Genomic DNA, 22,495 nt, shown 5'->3' with positions numbered 1-22,495 from the left:
AACACAATGATACTTTAAAATAGTGAATCCAATTTGTATGAAGTCTGTATAATACCAGTGTTCTGAAATTATAATAACCAAATATTAATTCATGTGTAGATGGTATCTTAATAGAAGATAACATATGGTATTATATATCATCAAATACTTAAATAAAAAAAAAAATATCCAAAAATTAAACAGAAAAAAATTATCCAAAAGTTAAAAATAATAATATGTAATTCTTAAAAAGTAGAAGCTGCAATGAACTATTTCAAATTTCTTGTCGGTGAACTTGGTGTAGGATAATTTGTGGTATCCGGAACATGTTCTTTTGCTATGCGAGGTCCACCAAATTTGCTAGCAACGGTACCAGTAGTGTTCGCACCATCCTCATTCTTTGTTTTTCCATATTGCCACAGGATTGTGGCATACCTTTCACGATAGTACTTTGCATCGATTTCAACAGCTCCCATGTCAAAAATACTATTGCTAATAATTCATATGTTTATACACAATTAAGATACAATAACATTAATGTTAATACATAATTCATACCATTTTATAGTCAAATCCATAAACATTTTTTTCATAATTCATACAAAATACATCAACCAAATTTTATAGTCAAATCCATAAACATTTTTTTTTCAGATTTGGAACAAATTTCACACAAACAATTGTTTTGAAAACAATAATAAGAATAATGTGATATAAAAAAATAACTATTTTGAGTAATGTGAAAATAAATTAAATAAAGTACTTACCCTTACAACATTTTTGGGATTTTTGCATTTTGGTAATTCTGATTCCTTCTTCTTTGTTTTTCTTCTTGTAGATGGTTTTGATGTTTGAGCAACTTCAACATTTGTTGATTTTTTTTTTCTTTTTTGTTTGACTAACAAAATCCGAATCGAAATCGAAATCAGAATCAGGAGGGGTTTCAACAAGTGTTTTCCCCTTCCTCTTCTTCCCCTTTTGATTTGCCTGAATCACACTTTCCTTTGCTTCATTATTTTTATCTTTTTGATTCTTCGATCGAGAGGAACCACCGGTCGCCGAAATTTCAAAAGTTTTAGGCTGGGGTGTTTGGGATAATATATTGAACGATGGAGCATGGACATCATCAATTGAAGTTCCATCAAATCTGGGACTCTTTCGAGGAGTTTCAATGGGTTTCTTAAACATGATGATGAATAATCGTGGGGGAGGGGGGTGGACTATTTTGAAGTTAGACTTGATGAGAAACAATGGTGAAAGTGGGATAGTGGGTTGTGGCATCTAGGAGTGAATAAGCGTGGGGGAGGGGGGTGGGATTGACAAATGGGGATGGTAACAGTAAACAAGGAAAGAAAACGTGTATGGAGAAAATCCCTAAAATTGGGTAACTAGAAATTTTAGTTCTAAAAAAAGGAAGTGAAATCAAATTAATTACCTATTATTAATTAATAATAAAAACCTTTAAATAGATTAATAATTTATTAAATAAATATAAATTGATTTTTAAATAAAATTAAATTTAATTGATATGTCATAACCCGTAAATAATCTGTTATAAGCAAGAATTTTTTAAAAGTAGATTTAAAACCCGTAATATTTACTCTTAAATGTGTATAGGGGGTGATTTTTCCTTAATATTTTTATATGTTTTTTTAATTTATAATATTTTTATATTTTTTTTTTTGAATATTTAAATTTATAATTGTAAAATACTAAGCTAATCTATTCTAATATTATTTTAAAAATTGGTCAAATTCACTCTAAAAAAAGCACACTTATTTTGGGAGTATGTAAGTACTACATCCATCCACTTTTAATTGTCATAGTATCCATTTTTAGAATCAAATGATAAATACTTTGACTAACATTTTACGACGTACTTCTTTTTTATCATATTGATATGCAAAAATAATTGCAATTTATAGTATTTTTCGTATAGTTTTTGAATATCTAATTTTTTTTGTTTAAAATATCAAATTAATATAATCTAATTTCACTTTGAAAATTAGTCAAATTGACTTTCGAAAAGCGCAACATGACAATTAAAATTAAAGTGGACGGAGAGAATATCAAATTGGTGGATATATATAAAATGCAAGGGTAATTAGCTTTCTGTGTTTTTTACTACGTATTGGATATTTGTATTAGAGTTCAATTAACTGCCAGACCCACTTTTAGAGGCAACACTCCCAACAAGATCTTTCTCATTTTCAGGATTCAAACTTGAAACTTCTAATTGAGAATGGAGAAATTTTAACTATCCCACGACAACCTTGGTAAATTTTTGAGCGGTTGATACTATTGTTGTTTCTCTTCTTTTGCCCTAACCAAAATAACATATGAACAGGAAGATTTGTTCTGCTTTATACGTCCATATAACTTTTGTTTACAAATTTCTGATTGTGGTAGTTTTTGTGAAACTATAGAAAGAGTATAACCATGTAAATGATTGGGAAAATTTCTGTTTTTTTCTTCCCACAGGATATGCAATTTTATATTATTTTTTTCATTTTTCATTTTTTAAAAAATTGGTTGGTTTTACTTTAGTCAATTATTTGCTCTAATTTGCTTCAACATTTTTCTAATGAAAGGCATGTCCAAAAATTATGTTGTAGGAATACACATATGAATTATGATCTTAAAACATCTACAATTTAAGAATTATAATTCATAAAAGTGTATTTTTATCAGTTTGGTTTTGACTTTTCTTTTTTAATAAGAAACTCGATCCAAATATTATTAATATCATATTAAATTGATTTGACTCGACCTATCGATTTGGTTAGATCTTGATAATTTCATTTGAATATCGCTAGTCCACTTGAAGAAATCAGAAAAATTTCCCTCTCATATGTGCCGCCAATTCCCCTACTTCCATTCTAGCTATGATATGAAAGCTATTAATGCCATTGTTAAAGAATTTAGACATCATTCTCATTGATTTGACAAATGTGTCATATAATACATTTAAGAGAAACCTGCAATAAAAAAGGACTGTTTTGAACTATTAGTTGTAACATCACCTAATACTTGTTAGTAGTTGAGATATCACCTAATACTGTCTACTATTTAATAAATGGATCCTTTACCACATATACTTTGAGTGAACCATTGGCAAATATCATTCCTTAATGCATCTTGTTCAACTACTATATACAAATATGCTTTACCAAGTAGCAACAATGACAACAACAAGAGCGAATTCAAGATTTGAACTTCATAGATTTTGAATGCTAAAACGCGATCTCAAAGTGGTAGTAACCATTTCTCAATTTCATTATGGTGCATTATTGGAGTGAAATCACATTTCAGCTATTAAAGAGAGTACATAAGTTGGTGAAAGGGCAGCAGGTCCACCAAAAAAAATGACTAGCATTTATTAAGAATTTCATAATCCAATGAACTATTGACTTACATTTTAGCCTAGTGGTAACACAAGAAAGAGTGGTGAGAGAGCCACTGCTTGCTTCTTATGCAAGCAATTTGGGAGTCGTTCTTCTCTACAAAAACGGAGAACGTTTCCCAGCTAGGCCCTCGGTACTCTTTCTTTAGTGTTCCCTCCCTCTCTTCCCTGCTATATCTTGCTCAAAATCCACTTCTCTCTTTGTGTATATCATATGTATATCTATACTCTCTAGCATTAAAATGAGAAATTGACTTAAAAGCATTGATGCAATTTCCTTCCTGAGTTTGGAAGAAATCAATGCATGTACTCAGATTGCGGCTTTCCATAAAGCCTTTTCCCCCTCCCCACACCGCTTGTGGACCTCTTTTAACCTGTCAACGGACCTGCATATACCGCTGCAGGTCCAGTCAAATGAAGCAACACAGACGTTGCCTGCCTGAGCCTTCCATTCACAATCTGCAGCAATAGTGTAATGCCTTATATAAAATTTGATAATAGGGAGACAAAACTGAACAGATTTACGAGTCGTAACATGCTGGAATTAACTAAGTCAGATATGTGCACAATCACATTCCACATCATTAGAACTCAAGAAAAGGAAAATGTTTTACCTGGTGGAGTTCCACAACATAAACGGCGATCATCTATATGCAGCACGTCGAGTCCGATGAACCAAGCTCCCAGTGACACATCCTCATTGGCATACTTATGTAGTACATGCCTGCAAGCATCGAAAATATTATGATCAGAATTTCAAATGAAAGGGATGAAATAACTCTATTTGGATGTTTTGAGTCCATATAATTAGAAAAAAAAGAAGAAAAGAACAGAAAATACTGAACTGGTTTACTGATATGTAGGAAGCCAGGTCCTTTGAAATGGCATATATTTGGCCAGTAGCGTGACGGAAATACTTGTTTCCCGTCTCTCCGAATTTCCAGTATTCTGGTTCATGGTATCTTACTCCCCTGTTCAGTAGAAAAGAATAAGATGCTAAAGTAATGTAAATTACAATTGAATTCACAGAGAAAATAAACTGCTTACTTCTGAGCTAGCACAGGACCAGACTTCATGCAACCAATGTACACACGAGGCTTCTTACGGTGCCTTGCCAGTGTTTCTGCCAGTGTACCTGACAATAGGAATACAAAATGAGTTTGATATAGCAAAGAAAACAAACTAGTCAGGGGACACTAGTTCTATTTGTAAATTTTGACAAATTTTATGCCATACAAAATTATCTGCTAATTTGTTAGGGGAAAGTAAGATATATAAGATGAGTACGGTATTGCCAACACGAAAAGAAAATGTCAAAAATTCAGTTACCTATATTTACATGGACATCATCATCAACTTTGACATAATACTCTGCATCCCATAGCTTAACAGCAGTAGCAAAGTAAGTCTTTGTCTTGGCGGACAATTCTAGATACCCCTCGACATGATCCTGTTTAAAGGCAGCAGAGTGATGTGCCAATTTTTATTTACAAAGACAATGTGATAAACTAACTACATATTGGCTGTTGATCGGACTCTTCAAAAAAATCAACAAGTGCTTGTCGGATTCTCCAAAAGAAGTGTAGTTTTGGAGAATCCGACACATGTGTGGCATTGAATGTGAAGAGTCCACACAACTTAGCACATTGAGCCAAGTATAGATAGAGGATTACCAAGCGCAAGAAATCACCATGATTTCTGTCCTCGGCTTCAATAGCTCTGTCCAGTATACCTCCTAATGTGGCACTGCACAACAAGTTTATAGTTTTGTTAGTCAGTGCATTAAAAGTCCATGTTGTTTACACATCTGTAGAGAAAACCACTAAACATTTGCAGCTTCTTAAGTAATGATTAATAGTCGGAATGAGTACGCAAACACCTACCCGTGACCAATGACAAAACGCATGATGATTCCTTTCTCTTCTTCCAGCTTCTTTCTTTTCTCACCTATGCGAGATATTTTTAACAAGGTCAGACATCAGACAGAAGTAATGGCCATCATGAGATGTGTTTTTAAACAAGGAGCGAAAAAAGACACGGAAACAGTCTATACCTTGTGGCATCCATGTAGCACGAACTGAATCCCTTCGTTTTCTGCTACTAAATGCGGTATTTATCCCTACCACCATAAAATATTTTCTCTTTTTAGGTGAATCACCCTTCTCACTGTCTCCTGAAATAGGAGCACCGCTAAGAATGGACTCCTGAGCTGACTTTGCAGCTGCCAATTCCATCTCCAAACTTGAAATTGTTTTGTCTAACGTCCTGATATAAGATGTGCAGTTGTTAAGTGAGCATTCAGGGCTGCAATTATCAGATCTCAATGCAAGTTAAACTAAAACTCACTCACTCTAATTCAATTTGTTCGTTTTACTTTCCTTTGTAGTCCGTTCCAAAAAGTATGCCTCAACTTGCCACATGACATGTGGAGATTAAAGGATATTTTGATACATTTTACATATTATTAGTTTAAGACCACAAGATTCAAAAATCTTTTTTACTTTCTTAAATTCCATGTCAAGTCAAAACCAGACAACCAAATTGAAACGAAGGGAGTACTAAAAAATAATTGGAAACAAAAAGAGTGTTGACCAGAACTCACTGAAGAGCATTATGTGTCTTAGAAACTTCTCCGAAAACATCTTTGGATACGAACTTTACATCTTTCTGCTGCAACTAAAATAACACAAGATCAAATTTAAGATATCAAGTGTAAGGGGACTAAACAAGATTGAGGTTTAACTCGGAGATTTGCTTTCGAAAACTAGACTGAAAATACTCACAAATTTTGTATTGCAACCTTCTGAAACCAAGTTCAGTCTTTCAGCTTCTACACCAGTTGTTCTTGTAATACCGCCTTTTGCATCAGGAATCGTCCACATTCTGCAACAACAAAAACTTTAGTTATTGTGGAATATTAAAAAAAAAAAAAAGTTATTGTGGAATAGTATCATTTTTCCAAAAGTTAATATCAACAAACAAAGATCATTACATATAATATTTTGCAATACCAAACGAGTAATGGTCCAGTTCCTTTTTCTCAAAAGTACCTAAATCCTTATTCCCATATCACATTCAGCATATTTATTTTTTAAACATGGTCCAAAATCTGAAGCTTTCATTAATTCTGAAATGAGAGGAAAAAAACAACTAGTGATCAAAGATTATTTTTTTGAAGGCCTAAAATATACAGTTCTATTAAAATCTCAACCAAAATGTCATTACAGATCTATACCTGCTTTTTCCATTTTATTTTTCAAATTGTCAATATACAAAAAAAGAGAACACCTCAGAAAATTCCAGGGTTGACTCAACTACGAATAGTTATTATCTCAAAAAATCATTTTTCTTTCTTGATTCTAATTTTCTATAACAAAGAAAGTGACTTTCTGAGATAATAGAGCGACCATCCGAGAAATCAACTCATAATTCCAATAGAAACAATGGAACAACATCAAATTTAGATACCAAGATTTTTCAGAATAGCTAAAGCTATACAACATCATTCTTGAATTAGCAAAAATTGGTTGAATTCACAAAGAATCAAATGTAAAAACTTCCAATAAGTTACCTGGCAGTGAAGAACATTCCAGCACAAAAACTAGATATACAAAGAAAAAGAGTCCATTTTTGAGAAATAACACTTCTTGAAGTCCCTTCTACTCTGTTCTTGAAAGACATTTTTGACACCCTTTCTGATCAAAAACCCATATGCAAAACTCAAAAACAGAGCCAAATCAAAAACACCCACAAAGGAAAAAGAAGTAATAATCCCAAAATTTGAATTCTTGGAACAAACTTTGAGGAAGATTTGAGACCTATAGCTATAGAGCTATAAGGAAAAGATGGTTAAAAAAAGGATGCCCTTGTTCTCACTTCTAATTTGTTCCTTTCTTTTATCTTTTGCTTTCTTCTCTCTATAAATATATATATATATATATATACACAAATATATATATATATATATAACTACTAGTGCTACACTTTGCAGGCAAGGGACTTGGAATACAAGTGAGAGAAGACTTACTAACTGCCCCTCCCTAGTTTCATTTCATATTACTACCAAATTTACCAAACGGTCCCTTGTCAGTAATATGGACCATTAATATCACTTTTATTTAAATTGGGATCACATTCTTCAATAACTCTCTTAAGAAGTTCTACCTCGGTAGAAAGATGATAATTTGATCTCCTTATATATATTTGGGCAAATCTTCTTTATAAGCACTTGGTCTCTTGGAGTTGAGTTTAAGTCCACAAGCTCCAAGTCTAGGCATGTGGGGAGTGTTAAAAAGTCCTGCATCGGAAGGATGAGCTAGCTTTTGGGTAGAGTTAGAACCAAATGTTATATCTTTATAAATTCTAACGATTGTTGGTGTCTAATACCCATATTATACAGAAATTGTATTCTATTAATTAAAGGCGGAGTCTAATATCCATATTATTCAGAAATTGCATTTGATATCTCTAATTAAAGGCGAAATAGTTTGCACTATGTTGGCCCCTTTCCTTCTTTTTCAACTTTTGTTGAATGTGAATATATGCTTGACAGTTTAGTTTCAGAGACAGGGGAATCAATACAGGGATAGAGATTAATACGTGAGATTAATTGAAGACATATTAATTTTTTGACATGTGTAACGACATTTGGCTTGATTATTTTTCAAGCGGTTTAAAAAAAATAAAAATTAAGTACAAATTAAATAGAATTGTCCAAATTAAATACTCTTTAAAACTTTATCTATTTTTATTTATGTTTGGTATCTACTGTTTTTTTCTTAAAGGGATAAAAGATTATAGAGTTTCAACTTTGTTATCCTTGTGGGCCTTTAAGTAAACTTCCTTTTTTGTACTTTAGTTACCTTCATTCTTAAAGAATGATTGCTCTTAACATATTACATTACATTATATTTTAACTTAATTTTATAAAATACAACATTGATTTAACTTGTTTTTTTCTTCTTCTCTTTTTGTGAATGTTTAGATATGGTTTTAAAAAATTGTTTTCGAATACATTTTTGTCCGTCTTTAGGCTTTAGTCATTGTTTCAAAGTGGAAAACAAAAGTCTCGTGCCTTATTTCCACTCCACCCACCCACCAGTTTTCTAAAATAATATTTTTAGATCGAACAAGAATTAGGGAAAGGTAATTAGATATAACATGATTTTTTTACAATTTATTGAGGTCATGATTTTTGTTATGAAGATATCGAGATCAAAAATTAAGGTAGAAGGTTAGTAAATAATCGTGTATCGTCTAATTTCCCGAAAACCATCCATTTTTATTTTTGCCGGACTAATTACACAGAGTAAGTCTATTTTTTTGTCATGTGTAGTATATTTTTAAATAAATTTCAATAGTATTCTTTTAATAATGAATGGTATAGAACAAATATAGATTTCCTTGTCATCGAGATTATTCTATTTATATTAAAATTATCATTTTAAATATGAAAAGAAACAGAAAGTACCTACTTTGATAGCAACATGAAATTCACTATTAATTAATTAATAAATTAATTTTCCTATATCTACCAATTGGACTTGCCGTATAATTCTCGTCATTAAATTATTTTTAAGGCACTTTATATACATTTATTGGCATGATTTCCGTTTCAAGCTTACGAAAAAACGAAATTAAATTAAACGATGTAACCCATTTTTACCAAAAAAAAAAGAGTTCTTTTTTTTCTCTCTTCACATATGGTTCAAAAATAGCAATTAAAAGGTTGACTACTTGTGGTCCTTTTAGTAGAGAAAACTTATTGTGAAGCTATGAATGTGAGTCTGGTCACAATAATTGGGGTACGTACAGAAGAAGTAGTTATTATTCTTTTTGATAAATAAAGAAAAATATTCTAGTATTTTATGAGAAAAAATCAAAAAGAGGAATTATATACACATTGATGGATACATCATACATGCTTCAATATATATTCCTTTTAATTTAATTTAGTCAACATGTTTCAAATACGAACTACATTATATAAAAATCGTTCTCGATCGAATTTCGTAATGAAAATTCATGTTCGTGAACTTTATTTGAATGAGAGTTATGTAATAACAGCATAATATTCAAAGTAAAATCGTATATATTAAGGCTTTATACATAGTTAGTCCCTAAAATTTGTTAACATAATCTATTTAGACACTCGAACTAAGTTTTGTTCCAATTGAATCTAATAAAATGTTTCAATAATTAAATACTTCCAATACAAATTTTGAATAAATTTTTTTTCCACATTTTTCATTCATCTATTAGATAGTTAAGTGAACCACGTACGTAAAATATGTCATTTTTTATCTTATACGCACCAACCTCAAGTAGAAAATGTCTAGGGTTTTACGATCTCTATTTGAGGCGAATATGTATAATTAATTGAAAATTGCATTTTTCATGTGGTTACTTAACTACCTAATAGACGAATGAGAACATTCACATGCAAGAAAAATTACGAGAATTGAAATGAAAGTGTCTAATCTAAATACTTTATTAAGAGTTGAGGCGTTAAATTAGAACAAACTTAGTTCGAGTGTCTAAATGAAATATACTGATATATGAAAACCTTAAAGTGTTGATCATGTATTAAACCACTTTGACCAAAATATGTTAAGAAAAAAGTTTACTATATAGTAGTATTAAGTGCTTATTATCTACTTTTTAGTTGACAAATTCAATGAAGTTATACCGCGTTACAATTTCAAAGTCAATGTAGTCTAGCAAGTTTTGCTTTATTTATTTTTGGTACATGTGGTTTAGCTAGCTGGTTTGTTCATCTATAAAAATAACTCCATTGACTGCATTACTACATATACTTTTAATTGACTTCGAGATAGACAGCGCAAAAAAAATAGAAGGTACAAAATTTCATTTTTTTTCCTTATAAAATGGAAAAAGAAAAGGAAAAAAAATGTCTTCTCCATATGACAACATGTGGTGCTCTATTTGGTTATCTAACTCAACAACTTTCTTTCTTTTATTAAATTAAAACTATATATAAAAATAAATAAAATCCTCCAGTTTAGTCATTATTGGGCCCTATGATTTGTCATAATTTGACTATATATGTAGACTGATAAAGTTAATTTAAATCGTTTTCAATGCAAGATCAATAATGTGAAGTTAATGATAAAATAATACTCCTACTAAGTGGAAACTTGTCAAGAACTAAAAACGACAAGGTATATATGTTATTTCTAAGCTTTCATTGAAAATATCTAAAACAAATTGATCATGATAAATCGTTTAAGATTTACGAAAGAAAATTTTTTTTAACATATATTTACTGATTTAGATTCATCAAGTTCGGCTTCGTTGATAGATCAAAGGGTCCTTGAACTAATTCCTAAAGGTTAGATTACTACCTGCTTCTACAAAAGATAATTATTTTATACAATGTAATCTATATATATATAGATTAGAATTCAAAATAATCCCCTAAAGTAGTAAGGAAAACGAAATATACTTTTAGCTCGTTTCATATACAATTAGCACTATTCAATTGCTAACATCACATACACACACCTCTCTTCGTAAATCTTGACTAAAAGAGTACGAAAAAGAGTACATCATGAGAAATAATTTGATTCTCAATAGGTTCCTTATCTAAATAGCCTAGCAGATTTACTCTTTGCTTTTTCTAGTCATATAAATTATTTATACATTAATTATACAATATCATATACATATTATTTATGAATTATATATCCATCGATTATTTTTTAATTTAATTAGTGGGTTAAGACTCAAACGGATATTTAGGCGATTAGTTTTTCTTAAAAAAGTTTTTCATTTTCTTATACAATAATTGGATTCAATTGTACCAAGTTCTTCATAGTCCTCAAAGATAAAATTTTAAAGAAAATATTTTGAACAAAAAAATGGTCAAAAAAGATTTTTAAAAATGAAAAAAATAGCATATAGCACGTGAGAATGGACACGTGGCCCATAATGTTGGAGCCCACATTACCTCAGAGGACCTTACCTTGTTAATTAATCAGGTAACAGCCTCCATTCTGTCCCACGTGGAAGCTGCTAATTTATGGGCCCACCTCACGAGCTCCCTGACACGTGTCATTATGTTGTAGTTCTTACCTCAGTAGCTTTGCCTTCAAATGATGATTCCGTGGACAACAACCACAAACGGGCCAACCCGCCTTACTTGTGCTCTCAAGGCTAATATTGTCTTTTTCCTTGTCTATTTCCGTAACATAGTTTTACTTGATACGAAATTTTAAAATTTGTAGTCTTCAATGTGATATAGTAATTCTTTCGTTCAAACTAAAAAGACAAATATGTTGGAAAGAAAGGAGTAACATTAATTATGTGCTTATAATTCTTTTTAAACTTATGGCCTCAAAGAATATTATAATATGTAACCACATGCATCGGATGACGCTGCTTTTTTCCTCCTCCCGTTGGTTCAGTTTGAACCCGCCCCAACAATGAACACCTTTCTACGGCAAGATGAGGCTCTGCCCTTCCCCTAGAATCCACTTAGGGCCGGAAGAGCAACTAGTCAAGAGGTCTCGAGGTCGAGTCTTAGGTATGAATTTTTTTTAATAGAGAGTGATTCATCCTAGAAAGATGGAGCCCTACGCAGCGTGAATTCAAATTAGTCAGGCTCTAATTCGATACCAGACACGGAATAAAAAACTAAAAAACATATGGAGCATAAGGTAGAATGTAAAATTAATTACTCTAAAATTAAAAATAACCTATTGATTGAGTAAAGAAAATACCATATGAACTTGAATGGGTTGTGTGTAATTAATCCAGATGTCTCATATTTATGAGACACTTACCAAACGAGTAACGTACGTCCCCATTGGCCATTTCTTCTTGCGGACGAGATTTATTGAGGTTCCACTTAATTAATAAGAACATCACTTATCATTTAACTGTTGATAACAATGACATTTTCAAAAATATGTAATATTTGTTTACTAATTTTCACTCGATTATCTTCAATGGGATAAAATTTGAGCCAAGCAAATGGACTAATTCAAATCCAACACGTGGAAATACATGTTAGATTAATATTGAATATACAATGACTCTTTTTTTTTTTGTATGTTTGGTATATTTTGGATCGACATTGTATCAATATAATGCGAACTACCTGTAATCGGACGACAATAGTATCGATACCTCAGAATCTTATTGGTCCCAACACATCTTTAGTTGTAGGAAACTCACATCAATCCCTTACGTGACACCAATCATGTTATCTCCTGTATTCAGGTTAGTCAAAAATACAAAAATAGAAAGAAGATGAATTGACAGAATGATTTTTAATCCGAGTCCACAGAAATCACTGTATTTCCTTAAGAAATTTAATCCCCTCATTGTACCCGAGGTTGCAGATTAATTCCTCCCAAGATAAAACGGATTAACCTGTTAAAGAAGTAGCGGTACCTCAAACTTCAATAACTTCAGCGAACGCAAGAACAGCAACAAGAGCACACACAGACTCAGTCGATCGACAATTTTATTTATGTAAGAAAATGTATGCAGAGAGGAAAAAATTTCAGTGTTTGAAAAAACGAAAAATACCTCTTATTTATAGCCATTTGCAGCAAGGAACGCGTCTGTTCAGAAAAATCTGTTCAGACCCATTTTTTCCAGAACATTGTGTCCTTTGGGAAAAGTAACGACTTTTCGAAAGGATTACCGTTTGGGAAAAGTAACGACTTTTTGGAAGGATTACCGTTACACGTGAATTTCAAATAAATTCAGTTGCGCCAAATTAATTCTGTTATTTAATTAACATTCTGAATTAATTTATAAGAGAAAGGAAATGATTTAACAAGATTGATTAAATAAATTTTGTCCAAAAATATTATCAATCAATCACTTGCCAAATCCAAATCCAAAGCCGAAGCCGAGGCCGAGCGAGCGACGACGACGGCGCGAGGGGGCACCTTCTTCTTAACCCTTTAAGAACTAATATAAGGACAACAATTTCCTTTCTTCTACCAATATGGTAAAAATGACCTTTCATTTGCACTTTTACAATGATGACTTTTCATTTTCCCTCCAAAATTGGTTCCCCCACTTTCATTGGTTCTTCCACTTTCCATTTTCTCTTTTTATTTCCCATTCACACCTTGCTAAACCCAAGAAATCATTATCGAGCCAAATATCAATTTGTTGTCCAAAATCACTAATTTTCTGATAAATGTACTATCATCATTTTACATGAATTGGATAAAATACTTTTCATGTTTGTTCTTAATATAAAAATGTTATCTTCAAATTAGAAAAGCATTGCCAATTTCAAATCTTATCAGGCTATCTGTAATGACCTGATTTCCGTCGTTAGAGAAAAGCCAATGGAGAAAGAATTGGAGCTAGAAAACTTTTGAGTAGTAACTTGAAATTTTCTATCGTAGTCCAGATTTGGACAAAGTCGGAGTCAGGTGAATCTAGAAAAATTTGGCAGCAATTGGGTGATTTAATTATGATTTTGATTACATGAGTAGTTAGATAAGTCGTTAAGAAATCCGTACGACTTTAAGGAATTGAATATGAGTGAGTAGAACTCCCGGAATAGATTTTTCTGAGCGTCGTTGGTTAGAGGTGTGTTGTGAAATGGGAATTTTGAAATTCTTTAAATAGCTCATTGGTTCGTGCAAGCCGCTTTGGCGGGGTCGCTGCAGCGGGGTGAGGGCTGCTGTGGCGGGTTCGACGCGACTTAAAGTCGTAAATAAACTCTTAAACGTCTTTATTATGCGCTTTTCGATTTTGAGAGCTAGGAGACGACCCCAGACGAGTTTTTGAGCCTTTTTCACCATTTTTGAGGCTAATTAAAGGTAAGTTTTTCACTCCCCCAATCCATTTTTTTATGTGTATAACGTAATAGAATGGATAAATATTGATGAGGGAGGGTTTTGTTATAGATTATATGGTGGAAACAACCCTAAATTGGGTATTAGAATCTTGGGTTTGGTTTAGGGTTATTGGGTTTGTTATAATCTGGATAATTAGACCTTTTATTGTTGATCCTTGCGTTAATTGTATGGTTTTAGACCACGAACAAGCGGGAAGAATCCGGAAAGGGAAGATTCAAGTGCCTTAGGGGATTCAAGCTTGGATTTGAGGTAGGTGATGGTTGTGATTCTATGATTGTGTGATGTATGTTTATTCTTGCTGCATTATGATACTTGCATGTATGCGAATGTTGCATTGTTGATCACACTTGTTGTAAATGAGATAGATGAATGATAATTACCATGAAATCATAACTTAAATATATGATCTTGAGGATATACTTGTGATTGTGATTGTGATTGTGGTGTGTTGAATGGATCGGTTGCCACGTTCCGTCATAAACATGGGATCGGTTGCCACGTTCCGGCATAAACATGGGATCAGTTGCCATGTTCCGGCATAAACATTAGATCGGTTGCCACGTTCCGGCACACTAACTTGGATCGGGTATCACGAACCAGTATGCTAACTGTTTGGGTTTGGGTTCAATGAGAGGATCATTTAATTGGGTTCCGTGAGAGGACCATTGAATTGTGTTGTGTATCTATCTGTGATGAGTTCGTTCATATCTAATGATAATTGATATTGGAAGATGGTATGTTGCTCTAAATTGATATAACTGTGATATGTGAGAATCGTGAAGTGGTTCATTGTTCGTATATGTTGATAATATTGTATATGTTCGATATGTACATGTGATTATATTGTTGTATTGACTAATGTATGGTACACTTAGTGGGATAGCCGCGTGATCCTACCAATATACGGTGGTTATGTACTAATACTGCACTTGCTTTTATTTTTGTTGAGTGCATGGCATCTTCCGACGGCTATTAACAGACCTCAGCTAGGTGACTATTGAGCGTGGCCGGATTTAAGGGTGAGTCAGTTCTTTCAGACTGCCATGGATCTCTCTTGTTTAAGTCCATTCTTTTCGAACTCAGACTATTGGTTTAAGGTGTTGTTTAGTTTCGGGGTTGTACCCCTTGTTCTTAGACTTGTCGTTAGTAGAGTTTGGTACAATGACTTTCAGGTTCTAGGGGTTGAATTTCCACATTAGTTTGGCTAGTTTATTTAAATCCTTTGGAGTTTATAGGGACTCCATTTTTATTGTCATTTAAATCTGCTTCCGTATCTCTAAATATGTAGTATTTTGGTTAAGGCTGCTTAGTTGTTTATAGTAATGGTTCTCCGACCGGAGGGTTGTGTGGGTGTCAATCACGACGGTCTGGGTCGTGACACTATCATTAGTATTCATTTGACTTATTGGTATTGTACTAATTAAATATACAATCTTCAAAAAAAATATTTAAAAACTATTAAATTTTATGGTTTAAAAAAACCATTGATACTGTAATACTAGTAGTTAATTAAGTAAAAAGTTCCAAATGTGCATCTTATGGAGGTTCGTTAAAGCATATACAATAAGAGGAAATCTCGTTATTACATAACTTAGATCGATTTAGAAATCTAATTTTAAAAAAAAAGATTTCTTTAAAATATGATTTATTTATTTTAACAAATAAAGCACTTTTAAGTCTACTAGACTTAAGGAACCGTTAAAATCAAATTATATCTTCCTAGGATAAGTTAAGACCTCGGGAACTTGCATCTACGAGTCATCTCCTAAATGTTAATTAGTACTAGTAACAAAATACTCATTTAATTCACTTATCGGCCACTCGGTAGCTAATTAGGAGATAAATTATTTCTATATTAAATTTTATATAAATAATATATCTTGTTTGATAGTATTTTTTTATTATATATAAAATTAATATAATATTTGATTTATTGTAATTAATATATGTATTAGTCAAGAGAATCAAGGTATTATTTTATGTGTGATAATAGAAAACTAAATAATTAATACATGAATAACTAATATATAAATAACTATCCTCGCATAATTAATCTCTATATAAAATAGTATATAAATTTTCTTATAATTAATCTATACATTACTAATATACGTATAACTCTGAGTCCTGACCAACTACCAATGACCCCTTGACACTCATTCGTACACCAATGGAGCAGTGAGTTCCACTCTATAAATTTGTGAACAATTATAAAAAAATTCAATTGGATAAAATTGGCCAGCAAGAACCACGAAAAATGTCGGTTAATAACTAAACAGATTCCTCAGGTGTCGGCAAAAAGAATTAAATTATTGCAATTATTCATGACTTAAATTAATCTTCCTGCTGTACTTATAATGTAGTAAAAGATTTTTGTATTTTTCTCTAATTTCAAAAAATTCTCTAGTTTATTCAAATATTCAGTGTTATAGTTTATGATTAAGATAACTAACCTTGTTAATTATATTATTAATTCAAACTTAGATCTCTAATCTCAAGGACATTTTCACGTACATTTAGTTGGAAGGGATGTTTTAAAATGATATATTTTGGGAAAAAACAAATGCAATGCATGTGAATTTTTGTATGAAAAAGTGAGAAGGAATTATTTGAGAGGAGGCACTTGCAAGTGATCATTTGTACTTTTTATTATTGAGATGTGACCTCATAGTTACCAGAGTTTTTTAATAGGAAAAAGCACATGAAATCTAATCAAAATCATTTGGACCAAGATGAAGAGGCGGAGCTAGGTGGGGTTCATAGTTTTGGACGAACTCAATAACTTTTTCGTAGTTTTTATATTTATATTAGAAAATTGAATAAATATATATGTACATTAACTTGTGAACCACTAAAAAATTGATTGACGGTTCAGTGGTAAGGAAAGGACCGTGGAAATGTTTTTCACACTAGAGTTGTGGGTTTGAACCCTCTCTCTTTTTTTTTAAAAAAAAATAATAATCTAGAACCCCCAAACTCTTAATCTTGACTCCGCCTCTACCAAGAGGAGGGAACTATAATCTAATCCTTGTTGTAGTAATCGCATTATTTGTTATTAATACTGATAGTTTTCCTCTCTTTTTTTAGTATTTTTTATATTTGATTTTAATATATTTTATTTGAGTCAAAAGTCTATTAAAAATCGTTTATGCATATTCACATAAGAGTAAATTTATGTACACGTCATCCTATTCAAATTCCACTCGTAAGACTAGTATAATATTGTTGTTATAATTAAAAAAAATTAGAGGGAAAAGAATTATCAGTACACTTTATAGATTTGGCATAGGGCCGAGATAGAATAGAATTGCAGATTCAATAATTTTGATTTAAATAGTGTATTTTTATTGAATATATAAAAGATATTTTGTATTTTAGAACTCAATAATTCAAAATGGTTAAAAATTAAAATCTCACAAACTAACCAACTCTAAATTTTGGCACTGCCTTAATTTGACATTCCTAATTCCCAAACTACCATGTGACTCCCCTCCTGCATTTCTCTTTAAACGTTTAGATTATCCAGGATTATTTATTACTAACCTTAGTTAAATTAAATAAGATTCATTAAATACTCTATTAAAATCCATATACACACAAAACAAACTACTTGGCATCTTTCTCATCTCAAAACAATGAACCGATAGTATATTTTAAGGAATAGGAGTAGGTTTTCAGATTGTGGCTAAAACTTATAGTTGTTCAAAAGAGGTTATTTATCAATTTCTCTCAAATTTAGAGGCTCCAAAATTTTTAAGTATTTATGATTTTATTTTGGGAAAATTGTGTATTATAGCAAATTATTAATTCAAAATAAATGTTATAGCTACAGTTTCATTTAATTTCAATTTGTAGCAAACACACTGTCATTCTTGCCTCTCTCTGAATCTCGCATACAACTCTCAATTTTCTCCCTCGTCTCTCTCACTTTTATACAAACACAAATGTATAAATTGTGTTTGTGTTTGTATAAAGCAAGGAGACTGTATACACAAATACAAATATATATCCATCATATACATTTATAATTATACTAATATAAATCTTTCCATGTCCAGTTCTCTTTTGCCTTTCTCTCTCGCTTTATACAAACACAAATTATACAAATACAATGTACAATTTGTGTTTGTATAAGTGAGAGAGAGAGATTTGATATACAAATACAAATGTTTCAACTTGATTCAATTATATATTAACTTGATTCAATTGTATACAAATTCAAATTTTATGCAGAGATACAAACACAATCATTGATACATACACATAGTAGTCGTTACATATATACAATTATCTAACCGATATATATATATACACAATTTACCTCTCTCCACACTATACCCTCTCTTGGTCGCCTCTCTCCTAATCTCGCTCGCCACTCTAGACTAGCACAAAGAATATATACATATACAAACACAATTTTCATAGATATAGACGCTCGATTTATACAAATCGCCGCGATTTTATACAAATCAGATGCATGCGAATCATATGCTAGCGATTTATACAAATCAGATACTCCATAGTAAATTATGTTTGCTATGAAGCGTAAATTGCAAACCTGTAGAACGCTAATATGATTTTTATGTTTGTTATTCCTTAAATTTACTCTTTTATTTTTCCTTAAACAATACTAAAATTTGTAGACAAAAAAAATCTTAATTCTTCGTGAGAGAAAAAAAATGGAAAGATTGCCTACTTTTTAATTAATATCAGTAATATTTTAGAATTTTAAATTAAAACCTCAAATTTTCATACTAGTAAATAAACTTTTTTAGAATAAGATCTGAAATAAATATATTACAAACATATGGCTAATAGCTTATTCAATTTGTATCAACGTATCATATGAAGTTAATGTTTTATGTCTAGTAAATATTACAAAATAAATAATAAATGTGAAAATATTGAATTTAAATTTAGACAACTAATATTGTTGAGCTGCCATTGAAATTATATGAAATAACTTTAAATTTTCACCTGAATTTTTCTCTCGTCTAGACTTCCATCATCAATCACTTTGCTTATTCAAAAATAATTGGCTCAACATCTATTGTTATACATAAATAAACATTTATATATTTCTAATTAAGATCTCAAAGAAGGTAAGCATAAAAATACCAAAGAGATTGCATCCTTAAGAAATATAAAATTAAATTATCTTTTTAAGCGTATTAAAAAAGAAATTACGATGGATTGTGATATTTTGGGAAACAAAGTGATCCTGGATCGAAGGATGTGGACATGTAGTTGGTTAATAGAAGTTAGTTGGAAAATTGATTTATCGTAATTAGGTATCTCAAAAATAACTAGAGCCTCTAATTGTGCAGTTTGATTCAAGAAATAATAAATTGTTAGCCAAAATTGATTAGTGGTGAATTTTTCCGGAAGGATTTCATGAACGATTAAATTACTCAAAAATAGATGAATATGTTAATGTAGTTGATTTTTTTCCCTCAATACATTGAAAACCTCTCAAATTTGTCTGTTGCTGATAAATTTTATTCAGACACTCAAATTTTCATCTATTCTAATTAAGCAATTAAATTAATTATAAAGTCTCTCTATTAGACATGTTTAATTCAAAAGATTTCCAAAACTTTATATGTATAAGGTAGACAAGTTAATCACTTAAAATATATCATATTATTTAATTATATGTATTAACCTCAATAAATGGTAATACCTCAGACCCCTATTCCAATTCGATATGACATATTTTATATGGTTAACTTAATGATCATCCAATAATAGATATGCTTGAGAATATGTACAAAGTTTTTTCAAATTAAAATTTAAACTGAAAATATCTAATAGAAACATTTAATTATGTGTTCAGATGATCCATTGAAATAAGCGGTTGTTTGGAAAATTTATGTGCTGATAAATTTAAAAAATTGTCGATGTAAGTATAGACATTGAAAAACAAAAAAAGGATGGTGACAGGAAAGAAGAAAAAAAAGGTGAGGGGATTATTTGTAGGATACGTTGCTTGTGCTGGTAGAATTAATTCACTTTATTGAAGTAGAAGCTCTGCATAATATCTCATATATATGCACACTTGCTATACTATAAGTATTTTTGCTTTTGGGCCATGCTACCTGCTAGCTGCCAATTAGCCATTTAAATGCACCTAAATTCTTGGCATGGTGACTGCTTTTTGCATGTGCTTCCATATGCTATTGAAAGCTCTATCTATTACAATCACCTACTATTAAATTGGAGTTTTGTTTTTCATCAAGGTTATAATAAAGTGAAAGAGTTGCACTTATTATACATGTTACAATATACATTGTACACGTACAATATTTGATATATATGGAGTTACCCATACTCTTTCATTTTATTTTTTCAAGCCCATATTGTTCATCAAAGTAAGGTGAAAGAGTAGAATGTAAGAATATATTTATGTAAAGTAGTTCTTATTAAAATAAATTAGATCTATCAATACACGAATCTAGCTCCAAGCAGAGTCGGTATTGAGGTTGGTTTGGTTGATCGCTCAAAAAAGGATTCTTATTCCATCCGTTAGTATGACATGCAATGACGTAGCACAATATTTGAATGAAAGAGTTTTGGATTTGAACCCCAAATAGCACAATATTTTTTGTTTTATTTTGACAGTCAAACATTATTATTCTTGGACACCCTTAATAAAAATTTTGGCTCTGCCACTGGTGATGAGTTATTTTATTGCTACTGTTTGGTATTCGAACATTGACTTTAGGCCTTTTTTCACCCCTCCTTATCCTGGAAAAACAAGGATATCTTACGTTCTTGAACTGATCTACGCAAGGCAAATTTGGCTACTACTTTTTAATGTGAATATCCGCGATAATTTCATTTCTTTCGACGGAATTAATTAAAATATGGCCGCGTTCTACTTAAATTCACCCCTATGCCTCTTCCAAACTTCTTTACTTCTTTACTTAACGCATCATTCAAGAAGTCTTGTAAATTAAGTGAATGCATGCTAGTCTACAAGAAACTAGGTATGAATATTATAGACAGACTAGGATTTTGATTTTGTGGATTCTAGATTATAGAAAATATAATTTGTTGGATTCTTGTTATATATATATATTATTGTTTTTTTTTTAAATATAAGTATAAATTAATATAAATTTGAGCAAAAGTTACCCCTAATGTATATGATTAGCATATGTTAAAACATATGTGTTGAGCTTCCCATATTGATTGTGAGATTACTTATTAAGTTCCTGATTTGGGGCAATTCTCATATTCAAATTAATCATGTTAGTTTAGTTTTTGGGTTGAGTAATTAGGCCCAAATAAAGTTTATTTTATTAACATGGTGTTAGAGTCGTATTTATTCCAATTTTTAGTTATCCATGTTAGGTCACATGTTAGATTGTCCATACTCCAGACATTCAATTTGTTGGTTGAATTAGATTAAATATTCATTTTCTTAACAATATCAAACATGAAGAGATTATGGGAGAGGCTACTAGTTTTCTAAAAAAAAAAAACAATTCACACAATATTTGATATCTACTTTAAAGCCCGATAAATCTAAATTTATATCTAACATTAATCCCATTTAAGAATGGTAAAACACGTGCATGATATTTGAGACCAATCGTTTCGCTCCATTGTTCTTGAGATATAGAATATTTACAAAAACGATTAAATTAGTTACACGTATTTTGAATATCTTATGTATAATTGTACGTAAACCATTTTCTACTTTGGATTATTAATGGAGTTTATAAGATTTAACAGGTCGACTAAATTATATGTTTGGTGAAATGGTCCTAGCTAGGAAATAAATTACAAAAATTATAAAAAAAAAAAACTACAGCTGGTCCAATTATCTAAAGAATCATGTGAGGGAAGGTGGTGATTGTAGACCATACAGCCAAGATTCATGTGATGAAACATGGGAATTTTCTCATCACATAAACAAAAAGAAACAATCAGATCCGTATACAAATTAATACTAATTTTGGGTGGAGACGGATCATACTAAGAATTTTTCTATTCTTAAGGCTTAAATTCGAAAACTTTGGTTAATTAAAAGAGGAATAGTGTCTCATTTTCTGTATCACATTTTTTATGGTAAAAAAAAATAGTATTTAATTAATATTAATAGGATGATCATACGTAAGAAGAGAATATACACTCCAATAAAAATATCAAATTTTGGAGAGGATTTAAATCAATTATATATAAAGATTCAGGGTAAATGTGGATGAATGAAAATGGAAGTATGGTTAATTTTTGCAATTGTGAAATTGAGCAA

General features: G+C 31.0%; 1 protein-coding gene across 1 annotated transcript; it reads right to left on the bottom strand.

Moving 5' to 3' along the window:
• Nucleotides 1-3,467: 3,467 nt before the first annotated feature.
• Nucleotides 3,468-7,319, bottom strand: LOC125876855 (probable beta-1,3-galactosyltransferase 2). The gene is made up of 11 exons (XM_049558112.1): nt 6,954-7,319; nt 6,166-6,265; nt 5,985-6,058; nt 5,436-5,647; nt 5,266-5,329; nt 5,056-5,128; nt 4,712-4,832; nt 4,430-4,517; nt 4,228-4,353; nt 3,997-4,106; nt 3,468-3,841 (listed from the first exon to the last, which is right to left on the bottom strand). Exons 1-11 carry the CDS (start codon nt 7,061-7,063, stop codon nt 3,693-3,695), a joined length of 1,227 nt encoding a protein of 408 aa, XP_049414069.1. The 5' UTR covers nt 7,064-7,319; the 3' UTR covers nt 3,468-3,692.
• Nucleotides 7,320-22,495: the final 15,176 nt, after the last annotated feature.

The sequence above is a fragment of the Solanum stenotomum genome, chromosome 9 (assembly GCF_019186545.1).
Source record: "Solanum stenotomum isolate F172 chromosome 9, ASM1918654v1, whole genome shotgun sequence".
In the NCBI taxonomy this organism is placed as follows: domain Eukaryota; kingdom Viridiplantae; phylum Streptophyta; class Magnoliopsida; order Solanales; family Solanaceae; genus Solanum; species Solanum stenotomum.
Note: the sequence above shows the minus strand (reverse complement) of the source record. Positions and strands in the feature narration are given on the sequence as shown.